At 42.6% G+C, this 20,591-nt stretch overlaps 1 protein-coding gene across 5 annotated transcripts in view; it reads left to right on the top strand.

Annotated features, from left to right (window-relative positions):
• PTPRG (protein tyrosine phosphatase receptor type G) overlaps positions 1-20,591 on the top strand; it is a 773,938-nt gene that overhangs the window by 624,901 nt on the left and 128,446 nt on the right. For all 5 annotated transcript variants that reach the window (XM_070777123.1, XM_070777125.1, XM_070777122.1 and 2 more), the window contains exon 8: positions 7,453-7,645. In XM_070777123.1, coding sequence (XP_070633224.1) covers positions 7,453-7,645 — 193 coding nt within the window. The remainder of the gene's footprint in view (positions 1-7,452; positions 7,646-20,591) is intronic.

Below are 20,591 nucleotides of genomic sequence, written 5' to 3'. Positions count from 1 at the left end.
AGTTCAATTAGGTTCCATTTGTTTACTTTTGTTTTTATTTCTTTTGCTTTGGGAAAGTGACCTAAGAAAACATTGCTACAATTAATGTCCAAAAATGTTTTGCCTATTTTCTCTTCCAGGAATTTTATGGTGTTATGTCTTATATTTAAGTCTTTAAGCCATTTTGAGTTGATTTTTGTGTATTGTGTGAGGGTGTGTCCTAAGTTCACTGATTTACATGCAGTTGTCCAGCTTTCCCAACACTAGTTCCTGAAGAGATTTTCTTTTCCCCTTTATTTATTTCTGCTTCCTTTGTTGTAGATTAACTAACCATTGGCATATGGGTTTATTTCTGGGCTCTCTCATCTGTTCTGTTGATCCATACATCTGTTTTTATGCCAATAGCATGCTGTTTTGATTATTGTAGCTTTGTAATATTGTCTTAAGTCTGGGAGGGTAATGCTTCCAGCTTTGATTTCTTCTCCCTACTCCTCCAGGATTATTTTAACAATACAGGGTCTTGTGTAGTTCCATATAAATTTTAGGAATATTTCTTCTAGTTCTGTGAAAAATGTCACGGGTTATTTGATGGGGATCATGTTACATCTATAGATTGCTCTGGGTAATCTGGCCATTTAAACATTACTTCTTCCAGTCCACATGCATGGGATATCTTTCCATTTCTTTGGGTCACCTTCAGTTTTCCTTATCTGTGTCTTATAGTTCTCAGCATATAGGTCTTTCACCTAATGATTAGGTTTATTCCTAGATACTTTGTTTTCTGATGCAATTTTAAAATGAATTTTTTGTTTGTTTAACTTTCTGGCATTTCATTGTTAGTGTAAACAAATTCTGAATATTAATCTTGTATCCTTGTACTTTGCTGAATTCATGTATTAGTTTTAATAGTGTTTATGTGGGGTCCTTAAGTGACATGACTTTTTAAAATTTCAACCAATATTGTTCCTGTCATAAAGAGTAGAGCAACTCTTTTGAATTAAGACCGTGTTCCATATGGAGCCAAACTGTTCCATTTTTGGCTATATTCTTCATCCAAGTTAATCAATTGCTCTACTAACTCTGTGCCTCAACTTTCATCTGTAAAATGGAAATAATAATAATACCTACTTTATGGAGTCATTATAGACATTCATTGATGGAGTGCGTGTGGGATATGCTCAAGACTAGTGCCTGGCACCACAGGAAGTACTCGGAGATATTAGGTGGGTTTCTTTGTTGCTTTTTTTTTTTAATTGCTGAAGCCACTCAGACAGCACTGTCCAGCAGCAACAAACAAGCCACATGTATCATTTTAAATTTTCTGATAGCCACACTAAAATAGTTAAAGATAAACAGGTGAAGTTAATTTTAATAATATGTTTTATTTAACCTCATGTATCCAAAATACTATCGTTTCAATGTGTAGGACTAGCCACATTACCAGCGGAATGGCCATGTGTGACTTCTGATGGTTGGGCCTCTCATTTTATCTCAAGGCCGTAACAACTGATAAATCACGTAATTCAAAGAGTTTCTATTCCAACACTACACAACGTGCAGTGATTTGAACAAAGACTTTCTTTTAATAGTGAGTGAAGATGCTATTATTAGCCCATAACAGGTAGGTTTCATTGTTAATTATGGTTAAATCTTCTTCTTTCTGTAGAAGGCCTTTCTATAATCACCTTTGCCCAAAACTGTCCATAGCTGCAGGGAGAGAGCACAGCCTGCAGACATGGAGCATTCTCAGATTTTATTTTTATAGCCATGGTTCAATAAGTAAAAGTTTGAAAGCTCCAGGCTACTGGGAATTTCATATTCCCTCATTATTATCTTGTTTACTTATGCGGCAACCAAGCCATACATACCTCTTAAATGTATGACAAAACCCCATGACCTTAGGTGCGACATTATGGATCCTAATGTTTACCCTGGAGTTTATTATTATTCTTATAACGGACTCTAGCTTGGTTTAATTGCCATTCTATATACAGTCTATAAAATGGTGCACATCAGCTTTTCCATGGTTGGTAATTACATTACTTTTGATTTTCTCTTATTTGCCCCCTTCAACCATGATAGTCCTCTCCCACATCTTATGGACCAGATCTTACAAACAGTATGAATAGTTTTCAAATTTCCTTTGACTCAAACTGACAGATTAAAAACTAATTATTCTCTGTAATGTTTTTACAGTGAAAACTTAAGTTGAATTGATTTATATACACTTCCAGCCAGCACATTTGCAATTCAAGGTTAAAATTGTTCTTGAAACAGCACCAGTTAAAATGCAATTACAACTCCCCAAGCAGGGATAAAAGAAGGAAATGTTTTACATGCTCACTTCAAAAGTTAAAAAGTCAATTTAATATTACAGAAATAAAAACTTTCATTTATTTTCCCTAAATGATAAAGAGTTCGTTAATTATATTCAAGGTAAATCCAAGTGTGTTTATTACATGCCTCTGGAAAAGAATAAGGGAAAGAGAATACAGGCTTTGTGAGGTGGATCTGTTTTCCGTTTGCAGCTCCTGTCTTGTTCATAGTTCCTGATTCTTCCCGTGTTGGGTTGCAGGCTGTGTCTTTGCAGAGTGCAGAAGAATGTGAATAGATGTATACTGCCAGTACTGGAATGGCAGTAGTGGGTGCCCTGCATGGTAGGGTCTTTGGAGGGCAGCTAAAAGGAATGGTTTAGGGATGTCTGTACTAACATCAAATTCCGTTTGTCCACTACAGTATTGCTCTTCCGGTGAATGATACTGAAGCCGTTACGCGTGTGGCACAAAGTGACTGAAAAGTGTGAAAAGCAGAGTCACATAGACCCAGGCTTCTAATCCTCACTGCACCTCTCAGTTTCTGTGTGATTCTGAGCAACTGACTTAATGTCTCTAAGCCCAAGTTCCTACTCAGTCAAAACAATATAATACAAAACAATAAAAAACGATGGTAATACCGCCAACAGTACTGGATTTATATGAGGATTAAGTGGGAGAAAGCAGATAACATTCTTAGCACAGGGTGCCTAATCAACGCTCAGTAAATATTAGTTTCTAGTGTTAGTGATATCATAATAATATTATGAATAATGTCACTCTAATGTTGTTATTTTGAGCCAAGACTAAGTTAGCAAAACAGTGTTTATGAAGGGCTTGACAAAGGTACCTGGCACATAATGAGTTTAATAAGATGCAAATATTCATGATACATATACATAGACACATTATATATATATATATATATATACAGTGTATATATAATGACATTAAAAATGTAACTACATATGTTTTGTTTACTATATATATGTATCATATACATTGTTAATATATATGTCTATATATACTGTAAGAAAAGAAAAGGAAAAAGAAGCTGCCGAGAACTTCTTATGGTTGTTGTAAGCTTAGCACACAATCATAGTTACTACATTCTTCACAAAATAATAATAGTAACGACAGGGGGCACAGTGGTAAAGAACCCAGCTGCCAGTGCAGGAGACGCAGAGGACGTGGGTTTGATCCCTGGGTTGGGAAGATCCCCTGAAGGAGGAAATGGCAGCCCACTCGATAATTCTTGCCTGGAGAATCCTGTGGACAGAGGACCCTGGTGAGCTACAGCCCGTGGGGTCGCAGAAGAGCCAGACACGACTTACGCACTGATGCATATGCTAATGACAGTCATATTTACTGAGTACCTTTTCTGTGTCAGGAATTATTCCAGGCAGGAAAATGTTTACTAATAATACCTGTCGAAAGGTGGTGGACCAAGGTACATTTGAGAAGGAGCTCGTGTACATTTTAGAAGGATCACTGTGTTAGCTAGATCTAGAAGAATGTAGTTAACTAGATCTAGAAGAACTGAACAGATTACACACCAAATGCGTGGACCAATCAGAGGCCGGAGAGACGCAGCTTTGTAGTTTGTTCTATGTCTTGTGCTTTACATGGGGCTGCCTTGTTGCCCATCTCTTCGAAGCACCTTCCTATCATCGCCTGGCCTATGAATGGCATCCCATGGAATCCAACAAAGTCAGGGTCCTGGTGGTGGCCAGGTTTACCTTTAGCAACTGTGGGTTTCAAGGCAAGGGTAAGGACTGAGGGACAACATGCAGCAGCTGTGTGAAGAGCTGCAGAAGTTGTCTGGTCCAGATGACCGCTGACCTCCTGCCCAAGTGAAAAATATAGGTTCCCCTTGCCAATCTGGAGACCATGAACGCTTCCACTCAATGGCCAAGCATGCCCGTCACCAGCAGGAGAGGCCACTGACAATTTTTATCCAACTGAGAGGAGAGAATGAGTTTTCATAAATGCTGCCAATACTGAAGGACATTTATTTGATGAGCCTGCTAAGCTTGTCCTCCTTTTTTCCTCTTTTATGGGACTGTCAAGAGAAGCTATGATCCAGGTGACAATATAATATCACCCAGGTCATCAGTTCACTCTCAGAACCATCACGTCCTTCCTTTGAAATCTTCGGGCAAGTTGAGTTAATGACAAGGATGTGGCCGAGCTTTTAAGCCATTGCATGTCATTAAACTGTAAGAACACTTTGAGCAAAATCACTTCTGTGTTGAATTCAGGACCTGCCTCTTTTTACAGTTATATGACTAATTCTCTCCTGAGGCATCAGAAATAAACTTTTCAGGAGTACTAAATGAGAGCTGTGAAAGAAGCCAGTGTTCAAGAGAATACACAGACCTTGGAGTCACATTGCTGAGGGTCTCCCAGGCCATCCTTTCCTGGCATCCCAGAGATGAAAGTATTTGATTACAGATGGCTGTCCCTTCTAAAAAATTTCTGGTCTAACTTGCTATGTATGACAGCCCACTCTTCTTTAAAAAAAAAAAAAATCACCCTGAAGTTAAGGAATTCCTTCCTCTATTCAAGTCACATCTCTTAAGGCTTTAATGCAAACCAATTTTCTCTTATTTGGCCTTCACCGGACGTGGATAAGAGCTGGTCATCATCTTTCACATACAAGGCCTTTAATCAAATTACTCCTTACTCGCCTTTTCTTCAGGCGAAACAATTCCTCTTCCTTTAACCTTTCCACACGGGATTGTGCTCCTTCCCTTTCATCATATTGGTTGGTCTTTCCCTTGACTGCCTCCAGAAGGTCTTTGTTAATTCCTTTCATGTAATTTTTAGGAGTTATTTTCTCTGAGAAAATCCTGAAAGCTCCTCTCACTTTGAGACGCTTTCAGTTGTGATTTTGGTAGTGTCTGCCAAGTGTGTGCACCTTGCTAGGTTGAGTTGATTTTTCCCTTTCAGCACCTCCAATTCTTTTCATCTGAATAGGTCACCTTTGGACAGAGTAAACAGTCCAGTTTTTGTAATTCTTCTTTTATGGCCTTTCTCCCTTCATGATACATAAACAGGAACCATCAGAAGGAAGAATGGAAGAAAGACAAATTCTAAATAGCAACCACATGAGTTGTTAGAAGTTCTATGAATTGTAGAGAACTAGAATAAAAGGGGAATAACGGGCTACTTTTGCGTGGAATACCACCCTGCTTCTATTCCCTTGGGGAAAAAGCAGAAAAGGTTTCATGGTTTATTATCACTTTTCATGTGCAGGAGAATTGGGAGAGGAGGTGGAATGATGAGTGAATCCGTATACTTAAATTATTTTTCTTGACGGTGTAAATTCAGTGCCTTTTCAGGCAAAGAGAGGAGTTTCAGACTGTAAGCCAGTCATTTTCTGTCATTCTGTGAGGCTGTTAGAGAAACACTGGGGTTCGTTCCAGGCTTCAAGACGCCCATCTAGAAATCCCGGTCCTCATTCTCTTATTGTCCATTGGCTTAACCACCTCCTGGTCCTGTTAAGTTTAGGGAAGCCACTCCATCTCAGCTTGGGAAGTGGTTTTCTATTTTCCCTTGTAATTCTGTCCTGCAGAAAGCATTCTGATTTGGCATTCAAGGAGCCAGTTGGGCCAGAAAGAGTTCATTCAGTTTCTCTATTTATTTCATTTTTAACTGCGGCTCAAGGAGTTGGTGTTTTGGTGGCTGGACATTTTACGTTATGCTCCATTTCTTTGGTTACAAGAGTATCTTCGTGGCCCATTGAGAACAAATCTCTGTCACTTAGCCCCTGTTCTATTCCTCTTATATAATAAAATGATCTTTTCTAAAAAAAAAAATTATTAGAGTATAGTTGCTTTACAATGTTGTGTTAGCTTCTGCTGTACAGCAAAGTGAATCAGCTCTACTTATACATATATCCCCTCTTTTGAAGATTTCCTTCCCATTTAGGTCACCACAGGGCACTGGGTCGAGTTCCCTGTGGAGATGTTCGTTAGTTACCTGTTTTATACACAGTAGTATATGTGTCTCCCAGTAGTTTCCCAGTTCATCCCACTGCCACCCTTTACCCCTTGCTGTACATACATGTGTTCTCTACCTGTGTGTCTCTATTTCTGCTTTGCAAATAGGTTCATCTGTACTATTTTTATAGATTCCGTATGACCTTTTTTATGCTATGCAGAATGTTGAGGGCCACAAAGAATCCTTTTTGGTAGTATAAATAGGATCCCGGAGTCCTGAATTTTCTTTGATTTCCCCTAAAAGTTTAGACAGCAGTCTTGAGGAATATGTTTCCCAGTAATATTACTAATAATGACACCTAATCTTTACTACGGGCTTACTGGCTGCTTCATAGATTTTAATCTTTTTAACAACCTTAAGAAAGGCAGTACTAGTATCATATCCATTTTATAGATGAGGAAACCTGTGTTACTGAAAGCTTGAATAATTTGCTTATGGTTACCCATCTGGTAAATGTTGAACTTCAGTAGTTTAACCTGTACATCATGGGCTTGTCAACTTTGTGACTTAGTAACTGTATCCCTAGTATATAAGAAGGTACTTAGTAAGAATTATTGATAAATTGCGAATATTTCTAAAGCTCTTCTGTTCCTGAAACTGTTTTAATGACCATGCATGGATAATCTCATTTACTGCTGACCCAAACCCTATCTGGTCGATGTTGCAGTAATTATCAGCATTTTACCAAGGAAGATTTGAAGCTCAAGAGAAGTTAAACAACTTTCTCAAGGTCACAGAATGATTGAGCCATCGAGCTAGAATTCCCACCCAGGAAGTCTGAGTCTCAAACTTACCAGTTTCACCATATAACTCTGTGCTGCTTCCTGTAATACGGAAGTTCTTGCCAGGGGTTGGGGCAGGGATGGCTGGGGGCTTGCTGCAGAAAGACCCGGCCTCTTGTCTGAGACACGAGCTGCAAGAGTTCTAAGCACCTTCCAATGAAGTGTTTTCCTTTTCAGTTGACAGAAAAGAATCCGCAGCCAGATAAGCCCACTGGCAGTGATGCCAGCAGGCAGCCTGTGTCTGGCTGAGTTTGTCCCATTCGACTTCGGGCACCTCCCAGCACCTTGTGTTCTCATCACCCCTCCTGGCTTTGGACCATGTAACCTTCTAACCAAATCTCTTTTTTTTTCTTTTTCTCTGGTTCTGTGTTCAGCTCGAGGCTTTTTATTCCATCTTCACCACGGAGCAGCAAGACCACGTCAAGTCAGTAGAGTATCTGAGAAATAACTTCCGGCCACAGCAGGGCCTGAATAACAGGGTGGTGTACAAGTCTGCCGTTCGTGACGCCTGGAACCACGACATGACGGACTTTTTAGAAAACCCACTGGGGACGGAAGCCTCTAAAGGTACATTTGGATTCAGTGCCCTTGCCCAGAGGAAGATTTCCTTATCATAAATTACTTTAAGTGAAAAGGAGTTCGGAACCAGCCAAGAACTGGAACTTGGCATTAAAAGCATGTTTCTCTGCTGAAAGAGACTTGTCTGGGTGATAAATAGAAGCATTTGTGGGAATAACTTCAGTTAAATAGATATGTTCAGAATTGCCCTTTTGACTAGCGAAATATCAGTCCTTCTCTCTGTAATTTGACCTTGTAGCGTCAGCACTAAACTTGTTGATGTGTTAAAGCTTTTTGGTGTCTTACTTTTTAACTGTTCCCCTGCTGCAATCAGGTGTTTGAGCTCAAACATCAGGACCTCAGACTCGCTTTCAACACCCCAGTCTTCAGCTTTCTTACTAACTTCCATACTAGGCAAGAAGTCCCCCTCCAGCTCTCCACCTCCACCAGACATCACGTAATCTTTTAGATCTATGGTTTAACAATTCAATTCCCAGATCTGAAAAACATAAGTTTCATAACTTGCTTGTGTCCTAATCTTTTTCCATTTCTCCTTTCTCATGGGAAACGGTCATGAATTTCTCTCCCAGGAAATTGGAAAGTCTGATTCTACCCTCACAGCCCAACCTTCAAGCTCTGTGATTTGTCATAAAATCACAGAGCTCAGGAAACCTTTGAAGGAATAAGGCTTGTCAAAGTCCCAGTATTTGGAAGGGAGGAAGGAAAAAGAAGGTATTTCCTTTGGGTTTGAAGAGATGGGCCTTTCCCAAGCCAGTTCTCTTTTGAAATAGTGGGCTTGGGTGATGTGGGAAGCGTTTATGTCATTTACTGACGTTGACAGTTAGACTGTGGTATTTTTAGCATCGTGAGTTATATGCAAGGGCTTTATTTCAGGAATGTACATACCCCTACCTCCAATAAAAGGGACCAGTTTACTGGCATATGACCTTTATAGGAACAAGAGGAGTGAGTTGATATTCCAGAAATAACTGCATTAATGTGCCCTTTGATAAGAATGAGCCCATTTTCCAGGCTCATGTATCTGCAAAGGAGCTAAAAGAAGAGGAAAGGGAGTTTTAACAATGTGATCATCTCCTTCCTGTCTGTATACTTTTGTCAGAGGACGGTGCGAAGAAGCTAGTCTGGCCAGGTTCCGTCAAGACATACTTGAGAATCAACTAATTTGGGGCTGACACTTTGTCAAGGGCCTCATTTATCAACTGGGAACAGCAGGAAGGTTGAGAAGCACACAAACCTGTAAACTATCTTGAATTGGACTGGCATGAAGAATCTCATTTGGCTTTTTTTTTTTTTTTAATCCAAGTTAAAAATAAAGCAAACGGCCAAACTGTAAAGCTTCTCCCAAGAGAACATGCTTGGGGAAAGGAGGACTCTTAGGGCTGACTATGTTGCAAGAGGTGGGACGTTCGGAGGATGGGGAATTTATATCACAAGTGAGTATAGGATCTGATAGCTTGGAAATGCTGACGTTATGACAGTTACAAAGTTCTTTCCTGATAAATGGGCTTGAGCATCTGATATACCAGCTGTGCAGAGAGGGTGCATAGTCCTTCTTACCCAAGGAAATTAGAGAGGACACTGGTTTCCATTGTGTTAAATTGTCAGAGTGGGCAGTATCCTCCACCAAATGGGCTTTCTCTGATTTTGAGCAGAACCAAGGACCCATCCTTAGAGGGAATCAGTTCTTCGTCTTGCAAGGTTACAGTGGTCATGGTGTGCATCCATTGCTGACTCTTAAGATGTTTGAATGTTAAGATGTTTTGTGATCTTTCTAGAGACAGTCTTCTTTTTAATTTTTTTAGCATAGTGTTAGAGTGTAACCTACAGAAACATGCACGCACAGTATGCATACAACTTGATGACTTTTCAGAAACTGAATATGCTTGAGTGACACACACCCAGATCCAGAAACTAACATCACATCAGCTTCCCAAAGCACATTCCTCTCCCCATTCCTAGTCACTGCCCGTTCCCAAGGATAACCATGGTCATAGTCTTGCCTCCTGATCAGTTTCGTGTAAATAGAATCAGTTCACCAAGTTCTGTTGTGTGAATTGCTTCTGTGCTTTACACTGCTTTGAAGAGTCACCTATGCTATTTCATGTAGTTTTAGTTTGTTCTTGTTGCTGAATTTCAGTGTGTGACTGTCCCTGAATTTATCCATTTTAATATACATGAATTTGTAGATTTATTTTCATGTTTTGGTAATTATGAAAGTTTGTTTTTTCTAATTACTTATTTGGCTGTGCCGGGGCTTGGCTGCTAAACATGGAATCTGTTTAGTTGTGGCCTGGGAGCCCTTAACTGAAGCATGTTGGGACCTAGTTCCCTGACCAGGGATCAAACCTGGGTCTCCTGCATTGGGAGCACGGAGTCTTAGCCATCAGGGAAGTTCTTGAACATGCCTTTTAACCAGCATGTGGACACATCTCTGTTGGTTATGCACCCTGTAGTAAAATGACTACAGCTTAAAGGATACATGTATGTTTGGATCTGATTAGATACTGACCAGTTTCCCAGAATGACCGAATGTTCCACTTTACAGTTCTGCCAGTGATATAAGAAAGTTTTCCATTTTTTAAATGCTTTTTTCAAGGCCTGATTTACATATCATAAAGTTCAGGTGTAGTGAATGTGCAGTTCAGTGATTTTTATCAAACTCACACTTGTGCAGCCATCACCACGTCTACTCTTAGAACATTCTCTTCACCCCGGCGAGTTCCTTCATGCCTGTTTACAGTCAGGTCTTTCTCCTAACCTCAACTCTGCTTTTGACTTTAGGATTTTAGGATTTATCCATGTAGTGGATCAGTAGCTCATTTCTTTTTACTGCTGAATAGTATCCCTGTTTGATTTTTTAAAATAACAGCTTTATTGAGATTTAATTCACATGCCATATAGTTTACTCTTTTGCAGTGTACCCTTCAGTGGTATTCTGTATTCACAAAGTTATGTGATCATCACTAGTATCTGCTTCAGGACTTTTCGTCACCCCGAAAAGAAATTCCATCCCTCTTAGCAGTCACTCCTTTTTCTCTCATGCCTGCTTCCTGCCCAGGCCCAGGAAACCAGTAATGTGCTTTTTGTCTGTATGGAGTTGCCTGTTATGGAGATTGCACTTAAATGGAATCCTCCAATACTTGACTTTTTCGTCTCTGGCTTCTTTCACTTAGCATCATATTTTCAAGATTTATCCATATTTGCACATGTGTCAGAATTTCATTTCATGAACAAACCATACCTCATTGTATGGATATACCACATTTTGCTTATCCATTTGTCATTTGTCAATAGATAGATCCCACTTTTGGCTCATTATGAATATTGTTGCTTTGAACATTCGTGTTCACATTTTTGTGTGAATGAATGTTATCATTTCTCTTGGATATAAGCCTAGGAGTGGAATTGCTGTGTCATAGGGCAACTCTACGTTTTCATTTTTTTTAAGAACTGCCGAACAGTTTTCCCAAAGCAGCGGTACCAGTCTACACTCCTGTCAGCATCGTGTGAAGGTTCTCATTTCTCCACATCTTCACCAACACTTGCTAGATATCTTTTTTGTTGTAGTCATCCTAATGGATATGAAATAGTATCTCTTTCTAGTTTTGATTTGCACTTTCCTGATGACTACTCAGTGAACTCCGGGAGCTGGTGATGGACAGGGAGGCCTGGCGTGCTGTGATTCATGGGGTCACAAGGAGTCGGACACGACTGAGCAGCTGATCTGATCTGATCTGATGACTACTGATGTCCCTGTTTTTTTTAATACTTATGTGTTTACTTGGCTGTGCCGGGCCTTGTTTGTGGCACACAGGATGTCTTTAGTAGCAGATGCGGAATCTGTAGTTGTTGCGTGCAGGTTCTTGTAGTTGCAGCGTGTGAGCTCTTTAACTGCAGCATATGGGACCTAGTTCCCCAACCAAGGATCGAACCAAGGCCCCTTACATTGGGGGCGCAGAGTCAGCCACTGGACCACCAGGGAACTTCCTTCCCTATTGCATTTAAATAATGTTTCTATTTGTTTTAAATGTCATAGAACCATGGTCCACATGACCAAATGCTCCTCCTTGTATCCCCCCAAGAAAACTCAGGTATTTTCATGGCACCAAAGGCTGAAAGCCAGCTACCAGTGCTGGCAATTATCAGGAAGCCTGGGGGGCTTCGATTATCAAGGTTAGTGATCTGAGTAGAGAAGAGCCGATACAAAGGAAGAGTCCCTTTATTGATTTTTGGCTGTGCTAGGTCTTCATTGCTATGTGGGCTTTTCTCTAGCTGTGGCAAGTGGGGGCTGCTCTCCAGTTGCAGTGTGTGGGCTTCTCATTGCAGTGGCTTCTCTAGTGGAGCAAAGTCTCCAGGGCATGTGGGCTTTTATAGTTGCAGCTCCAGGGGTTTAGAGTGTACACTCAGTAGTTGTGACACTTGGACTTAGTTGCTCTGTGGAATGTAGAATCTTCTTGAATTAGGGATCGAACCCATGTCTCCTACACTGGCAGGTGGATTCTTTACCATTGAGTCACCAGGGAAACCCAGTAAGCTTTTTTGATCTAGGACCAGGTATTGGGCCATGTGATCTCTTGTTGCAACTACTCAGCTCTGCCTCTGTAGCATCAAGGCAGCTGTAGACAGCACATAAATGAGTAAGTGTAGAAAATGTCTTCTAATAAAACTTTATTTGTAACAATAGGTGGCAGTCCAGATTTAGCCATGGAACAATAGTTTATATACCCCTGCTCTCGGGGATGGCTCAGACTTGGATGGAGAAATCCAATCTTAGGCGTGTTTGAAGGTATTTTCATGGTGGTCATGACTGTGAGAGTGTCCATGGCTTGGTTCTGCCTTTCCAAGGCACTGCAAGAGGTTTATTAGCTTGGTAACCACTCACTGACCAGTCCACCCTAAGATCTGCTCATCTTCCACCCCAGATGTATAAGCAGAGCCTCAGTAGACTGAGCCCCACCTCCCTCGTTTGCTGGCTGTGATCATCAACTGGTGTTCATTGAGCAGCACCGTGGAGGAGGCTGCCTGAGTTAAGGTGCCCCCATCCTGCCCTTCTGTCAGGATGATCCGACATACTGGAACAGAAAAAGCAGAATCAAGCTTTCAGACCCAAGCAGGAGATGCATGGCCGCCCACGACACCCAAAGAGGGGGAAACGTCATCCTAATCTTGTACTGATGCCTGAGACAGACTTAGAATGGATATCATCTGTAAAAAAATATAAAGCTCTAGTTTCCAGGAAATGGAAACAATATTTAGGCTCAGTGATTGTTCACGGGACATCCAAGTCACCACTCTGCCCTTTGTCAGTAAATAACTTGGATAGACTTTCAGATTTAATGGGCTGTCATTTTAGTTACTCTTAACACTTCCCGAGCACATGGAAGAGCACGTCGGTGATGAAGTGCTGAATACTGTCTATTGTGAAGGCTTTTGGAACAGTGAACAGAGAAAAATAACTTTGCTTCCAACAACATGAAACATATGGTTTATTAATGTAATGAAACCTGTTCAAACCACAGTGGAATCAAAACCACTTGATCTGATAATGTGATTTGATGGCTTAATTAAAATGACATTGGATAATGTAATAAAAGCAAAGGAAGAGGACAGTGAGCTGCCAGGGTCCTGCCCAGTCTCCTAAAACCACTGCCATGGTTTTTGGAGAATGATTTTTGCTTTTTTTTTTTTTTTTGCTGATGGAGGAATCTCTTTGTTAGCTATATTTTTAGCGCTAAAGATTGCTTCCTTTCTTGGTTAAAAGGCAGTTTTTAAGGACATGTACCAGTGTGAGAATGCCTAAGTAACTAGCCTATTTTAAATCAGAACACATCGAGAAAGAGCATCCCGCTTTCCACCCAAATTAGCAAACAACGAAGTAAATCCATGTTGCTTTTCAAAAGACTTTGACATTGAAATCATGGTTTTCTGCTATTTTGGGAGAAAATATTAATGTTGTTCTATTTTCAGTTTAATCATTTTCACTCACCAGATTAATGAGCTTGAATCAGTTTATCTTCATAAAAGAAATTCTGATATGAGCACTTAATTCCTTTGTAGGCAGCTGCGCTCCCAGAAACTCTTCCCAAAAGTTACCTTAGTACTTCTGTAAAGTTTCAGCTTAGAGAAGTATAAGGAAAATAACACTTTAAATGCAGCCCCTTAGAAGATTGTTACCTGTCTTCTTTAAAAAGTGGCTTCCCTGGTAACTCAGGTGATAAAGAATCTGCCTGCAATGCACGAGACCCCAGTTCAATTCCTGGGTCGAGAAGATCCATTGGAGAAGGGATAGGCTACCCACTCCAGCATTCTTGGGCTTCCCTGGTAGCCCAGCTGGTAAAGAATCTGCCCACAATGTGGGAGACCTGGGTTCAATCCCTTGGTTGGGAAGATTGGAGAAGGGAACAGCTACACACTCCAGTATTCTGCCGTGTAGAATTCTGTGGATGTATATAGTCCATGCGGTCACAAAGAGTTGGACATGACTGAGCGACTTTCACTTTCACTTTTCTTTAAAAAGTAACTATTACTAGCTGTTACTTTTTATTCTTGGAAGTGATTAAGAAAGAAAGAAGGAAAGTGAAGTTGCTCCAGTAGTGCCCGACTCTTTGCGACCCTGTGGATAGTAGCCTGCACCAAGCTCCTCTGTCCATGGGATTTTCAAGGCAAGAGTACTGGAGTGGGTTGCCATTTCCTTCTCCAGGGAATAAGAAAGAAGTAAAAAGAAAAAAAAAAATAATAAGCTTGGTTTTTTAAGATTCTCCAGCATCCTGGGTTCTCATACTTTTTTTTTTTTTTTTTTTTCTTTTTTTTCATTGGAGGGAAATTGCTGTTCTGTTGTTCTTAGTGGCTCAGTTGTGTCTGACTCTTTGTGACCCCATGGACTGTAGCCCACCAGGCTTCTCTGTCCATGGGGATTCTCCAGGCAAGAATGCTAGAGTCGGTTGCCATGCCCATCTTGAAAGTGATTAAGAAAGAAGTTAAAAAAAAATACAGCTGGTTTTTTAAGACTCTCCAACATCCTGGCTTCTCATACTTTTTTTTTCTTTTTTTTTTTAATTGATGGATAATTACTTTACAATATTATGGCTTTTGCCATACATCAACATGAATCAACCATAGATATACATGTGTCCCCTCCCTCTTGATCTCCCCTCCCACTGTCCTCCCCACATCACCCCTCTGGGCTGTCACAGAGCACTGGCTTTGGTTTCCTGTGTCATACATCAACCCCCCCACGGGATATCTACTTTACATATGGTAATGTATATGTTTCAATGCTGTTCTCTCCAATTCTGGGTTCTCATACTGCTGAAGGTCATGCCATGTTCTATCAAACACTTTTTCATGCTCAGATATCCCGTGATGATTAATTTTATGTGAGTAGGTAGAGAGTTGGTATAAGTTTCCCTTGATTGGTTGGCATAAAGTTGATACTTGACATTTAATGTAGCTTTAACTACTTTGGGCTCATGTTTGTAGGCAGTGAATTTCTTTTCATGTCTCAGGCAACGTCATCTACAATGAAGAGCTTTCTCTAGGAGCTGTGCCTGCTGCACCTATGGTTTAAAAGGCTACATAGGGGTTTTCATGGACCAAATGCTATCCTGGCCTTTTCAATTCATATATGTTTTATTTAATGCTCAAAACAGCCTCTGTCAGGATTCACATTCATTTATCAAATATTTGTTGAGCATCTCATAAGGCTGAGCAAGGAAGAAGAGTCTCTTTTGGAGCTTAAGTTTTAAGGGGAAGAAAGAAACGAACAGATTAGCCAATGATAAAGCTCCGGTATTCTTCTGCAGATGAAATCGGGTGGTTTGCTAGGAGTGGCAGAGTGTAGTGAGGCCGTGGGGAAGCAGCTTCCCTGGATAGGGTGGTTGTTCTAACGCTCAGTTGTGTCTAACTCTGTGACCCCATGGACTGCAGCACTCCAGGCTTCCCAGTCCTTCACTGTCTCCCAGAATTTGCATGTCCATTGAGTCGGTGATGGCATCCAACCATCTCTTCCTCTGTCATCCTTCTCCTCCTGCCCTTCAGTCTTTCCCAGCATCATGGTCTTTTCCAACCAGTCGGCTCTTTGCATCAGGAGGCCAAAGTATTGCAGCTTCACCTTCAGCATCAGTCCTTCCAATGAATGTTCAGGGTTGATTTTCTTTAGAATTGACTGGTTTGATCTCCTTGCAGTCCAAAGGGCTCTCAAGAGTCTTCTCTAGCACCACAGTTTGAAAGCATCAATTCTTCAGCACTCAGCCTTCTCTATGGCCAACTGGTGGGCTAGTCTGTGAAGTTCTGAGAGGGAAAAGTCCTTTGCAAAGGCCCTGCCTGAGACATAGGAACCAGTGAAGGTGAGATTTCAAAAGACCTTCCTTGGTAAGGGAAGACTTAAGACTATGTTCTTATAACCACGGGATGCCTTTGAAGGGTGCTAAGCAGGGCTGTGGAACCATCTGACCAGGGTTTTAAATCTATCATTGACTATTAGGTGAGAAATGTTTGCAGAGGACGTGGGGTGAAATTGGCAAGACAGCTGGAGGCTGATAGAAATACTCCTGGCAGGATGACATTGGTTGGATGAGGGCAGTCCAGGTGAAGGTGAAAGTCATCTGTTAGGGTTGCATTTTGTTGTAGAGTGTCTAATTTTTACTAACACTTTTGATGAAGGGTTGGTGGGGGCAAGCAAAGAGACAAATGCAGTGTTACTGTTTAACAGATGAGATAGCTGAGATTCCGAGAGAACAGGTGGTCATCCAGAGCCTCCCAGCAAGGAGGTAGAACTGAGACGTGAACCCAGATCCCTTTGTGTTCAGATACGGTGTTCTTTCTATTTCACGAGGGACTGCCAGCTCCCGTATGGATCCACAAGCAGTGGCCTCCGTTTTTAAATGTCATCAGGTAGCTTGAGCAGCACAGTTTATTACTCCTTCTCTGAATGAAGGAGCTTTAAAACTAAATGTCCTTGCGGCAATCAGATACCCTTCCTAAAGATCAAGTTTATCTTCCTGAAAGGCATCGCTGGACTCTCTTTATCTGCTTGGCTTAGTTTTGACAGGTTATCTTAAGTCCTCAAGGCAGGAGCTGCTGAGGCCTTGATCACAGGGTTGCTCCCAGGGAGGGTCAGTGAACCCACTTGATGGGGATGGTAGAGCCTCCTAGACTGAGGATTTTGTGCATCTTTGAATCAACAGGACCTGACACAGTTCCTAAAACATATGCTAACAGTTACTGTTCGTTGAATGAATGAATGAATGGGGAGACGATAGAAGGCCCGGTGGGTAAGAATGTAAATTTTGAAGTCAAGCACATCTGGACTCAAATTCCAGGCCAGTCGTTTACTCCTGCATGTCTTTGCTCTAGTAAGTGTCTAAGCCTCCGTTTCCTTTCTGTAGCATGGAGCTAATAATCACATTTCCTTCCCTGACTTTTAAGTGAGACAGAGTACCTCGGACCAGATACTGTCAAGGCATTGGTACCTTTCTTTGGTAGCACTTCTCAACATCGAAATTTTACATTCACATGTGTGTTTTTTTCCCCTAATACCTAGCTCTCCCACTACCTTATAAGCTCCATAAGTGGTAAAGTTGTTCCTGTGTTTTGTTTTGTGTTGGTTTTCCTTTGTTAGAGAGTGGGTGCAGTGCTCATTGTTAGCTCCACAGGAAATACTGGAATGGATGGATGCAGCTAATCAATACATGCCAGGTGGCCAGGAGTAAAACAATGCTTGCTACAAGAGTTGGCACAGTTGAGGCATTTATAACCTAGCCCAGACTAGGTGCTGTAATGGGGGGAGCATGGCCAGGCACTTGGAGTAGGGTTCCGCACCTCTCCAAGGCTTCCCCAGTGCTTTCGTGATAAAGAATCCGCCTGCAGTGCAGGAGATACAGGAGACGCGTGTTCAGATCCCTGGGTCAGAAAGATCCCCTGAAGGAGGAAATAACAAAGTATTCTTGCCTGGAGAATCCCACAGACCAAGGAACTGGCAGGCTACAGTCCATCGGGTCACGTAGAGTCAGATACAACTTAGCCAGTGAGCACTTCACACGTTTCCCAGGACCTGAAATCAGAAAAGCCTCTAGGATTTGGAAAGGCATGACAACACCATGTAAAGAAGGCTTTCCTCTCAGTCCCAAGGAACAACCATGCTTCCCAATTCCTCCACCACTGCCAAAAGCAGAGGAAGGAGGCGCCGAATGAGTCAGACGCTGGTGTCAGGATGCTCCCCGGCAGATCGCTTTATGGCTTGGGAGTTGCTGAGCTGATACTGGTACCAGACGCCAGCGGCCATCTGTCATTTTCACACTTTATCGATATCCCCTAAGTACTGAATCCTCTGTCTCCAGGCAGGTAGGCAGAGTTTCACCTTCAGGGCCGACATAACCACCCTCTCACAGCTTCAGCTTTTCTCTGCCCTCTAGAAAGAACCTTCCGTGACATTGGGTTTGTTTGTGTGGGCGCTGTGGTGCTTGCGAACTGCAATCTGAAAGTTAATAAAGGCCACCAGTATCCTTCCTTCCAGAGCAACATACTTCCCCTTTCTGTCGCTAACTAGCGGTTCACAGCCCAAGAAGCAGGAGGCGCTGAGATGCCTGCGTGCGTCCCGCGGAGTCCTGCGAGGAAAGTAGCTGGGAGACGGACGATTTATCTGCTCCATTCTTCCATTCATTCTTCCATGAGCAAACACAAGCTCCTTGAGATTGGTTTTTCTTTAGGTACAAGGAACGTGGCCCGAACCCTTGGCTTTTTCAGGGCTTAAGCAGTGCTGTCACGCCCCAGCGCCTGAGACTGTATGTAAAGGCACAGGGCGGGAGCCCACGATGAGGCCTCTGGAATCATTTTTTTCTCTCGCTTAAAAAGAAAAAAAAACGTATCTATTTATTTGGCTGCACTAGTCTTAGTGTGAACTCTTTAGTTTTAGCATGTGGCATCTAGTCCCCTGACCAGGGATCCAGCCTGGGCTCCCTGCATTGGGAATGTGGAGTCTTAGTCACCAGGCCACCAGGGAAGTCCCCATCTTTTCCTCTTTTTTTCTAAGCATAGCCAGGGTCGTCACAGTTCCTGGCTTCACTCCTGGGTCCTCTCAGGACTGGTTTTGTGATTCCAGAGCACTGGCTTGGACCCACATGAGCGTCATGGCCCGTGTCACGTGTACGGCTGTGGTAGATAAGGTGCTGTCTCCCCATCGACACTGGGTGCTAACAGGTGTTGTCTGTCAAGTGCACGGAGCCCCGTGGTTTCCATGCAAAAACGGCTTCCGAGAAGAGAGGAGCGTCCTCCATGAGGAATATGCTGAGCATCTCAAACTGTTGGTTTTCGCCATTCACCTAGAAGCCCAGCTCCTTGGAGCATTGGATCTGTGTGCCCAGGGGTGGGGAGGGGGTAGCTAGGAGCAGAAGTGGGGCTGTTGTTCCCAGATGCTGCACAGGTGAGTTCCCCTCTGGGGCCCACTAGGAGTGCTGTTTGATCACATCCTGGTTTCTCCCATGTAAGTGGCATTTCTGATCTCTTGGATCCTCTTACCCAAGGCCAGTTGGGTCTGCTTGAGGCCAGTCCTCAGACGTGGAAGACCCTGGACCAGACCAGAGAGGGCCATCCTTACCAAATGACCTGTTGGTACAGGTGCCACATCTAGGGATTGGAACAAGGTTGGAATTCAACCAGTGGAGCACATCCAGTGGCTTCCTTGAGCCAAAATGAGTAAGAAATGCAGGTGCCAGGAATCAGATTCAGAGCTGGTAAGGTGAATGTCAGGTGAGAGCCAGAACACTCCTTTTAGATATAGTCGGTACCTGAGTGATCCCTAATTCTAAGAGGAAAAGTACTTTAAGGACCAAATTCAAGCAAAGGAGTAAAGCACTGTGACTTGCAGAGTCATAGTTATCTAGAATCAAAGATTTAAATAAAAGCCTGGCTAAACACATCAGTGAGCCACACTAGTAGTTGTGGCTCTGTTGACATGGCCATTGGGATCACTTAAAAAGATAGCTCATGGGGTCTTAGATCTTGGGTGGTATTTAGAAAAGTCTCCCAGTCCTGTGACAGCTTTTGTTGTTCAGTCACTAAGTTCTGTCTGCCTCTTTGCGATCCCATGGACTGCAGCACACCAGGCTTTCCTCTTCTTCACCATCTCCCAGAGTTTGCGCAAACTCATGTCCATTGAGTAGGTGATGCTATCCAGCCATTTCATCCTCTGTCGCCTGCTTATCCTCTTGCCCTCGGTTTTTCCCAGCATTAGCATCGTTTCCAATGAGTCAGCTGTTTCTTCATGATAAACGAGACCGTAACATCACGTCAGCCGTGGGAACTAGGAGACTAGTCAAGAGAAGGCCCGGCTTCAGTCTCAGGGCAGTGTGCATTTGCCCACCTCAGGCCTGCAGCCTGCTTTCTGGTACCGACCCTCCGTTGCAACCCATGACTTAGAGCAAGACTGCAGGTGAAGTTAAGAGGTACCATGGAGAAACGATGCTGTGCTCAATTAAAGTGGGATAGGTCTGCCGTGCCCTTTTGGCCGGCAAGCACAGCATGTTAATGTTGGGATGGAGGGAAGGGCTCTGGGGTGCATGGAATCCAGCCTTGCACCCAGGGTCTGAGAGGCAGCTCTTCTTAGGCAGGACTGGGATGATGCATCACTCTGAACTTGGCCACCTCCCTTAGCGCCAAGCTGAACAATGCAATTTCCTGCACAGGACAGAGGTACCTTCCCTGGCTTTTAGCTCTCAGAGGAAGACGGATATTGTGCAGACACAAAGACTCCAAGCAAGAGGGAGAGGTCCGGATGAGCAGAATGTGGGAAAGTCAAACCCGCGTGTTTGGAGGACTCTGGCTGCTGCTGTGATTTTTGGGTTTTTGTTTTTTTTTTTAATATTTGTTTACTCATTACAGCTGTGCCAGGTCTTAGCTGCAGTGCATGGGATCTTCAGTCTTGTGGAATGCAGGATCT

Source organism: Bos indicus, chromosome 22, assembly GCF_029378745.1.
Source record: "Bos indicus isolate NIAB-ARS_2022 breed Sahiwal x Tharparkar chromosome 22, NIAB-ARS_B.indTharparkar_mat_pri_1.0, whole genome shotgun sequence".
Lineage (NCBI taxonomy): Eukaryota > Metazoa > Chordata > Mammalia > Artiodactyla > Bovidae > Bos > Bos indicus.
The sequence above is the reverse complement of the archived record's forward strand: the minus strand, read 5'-3'. Positions and strand labels throughout refer to the sequence as shown.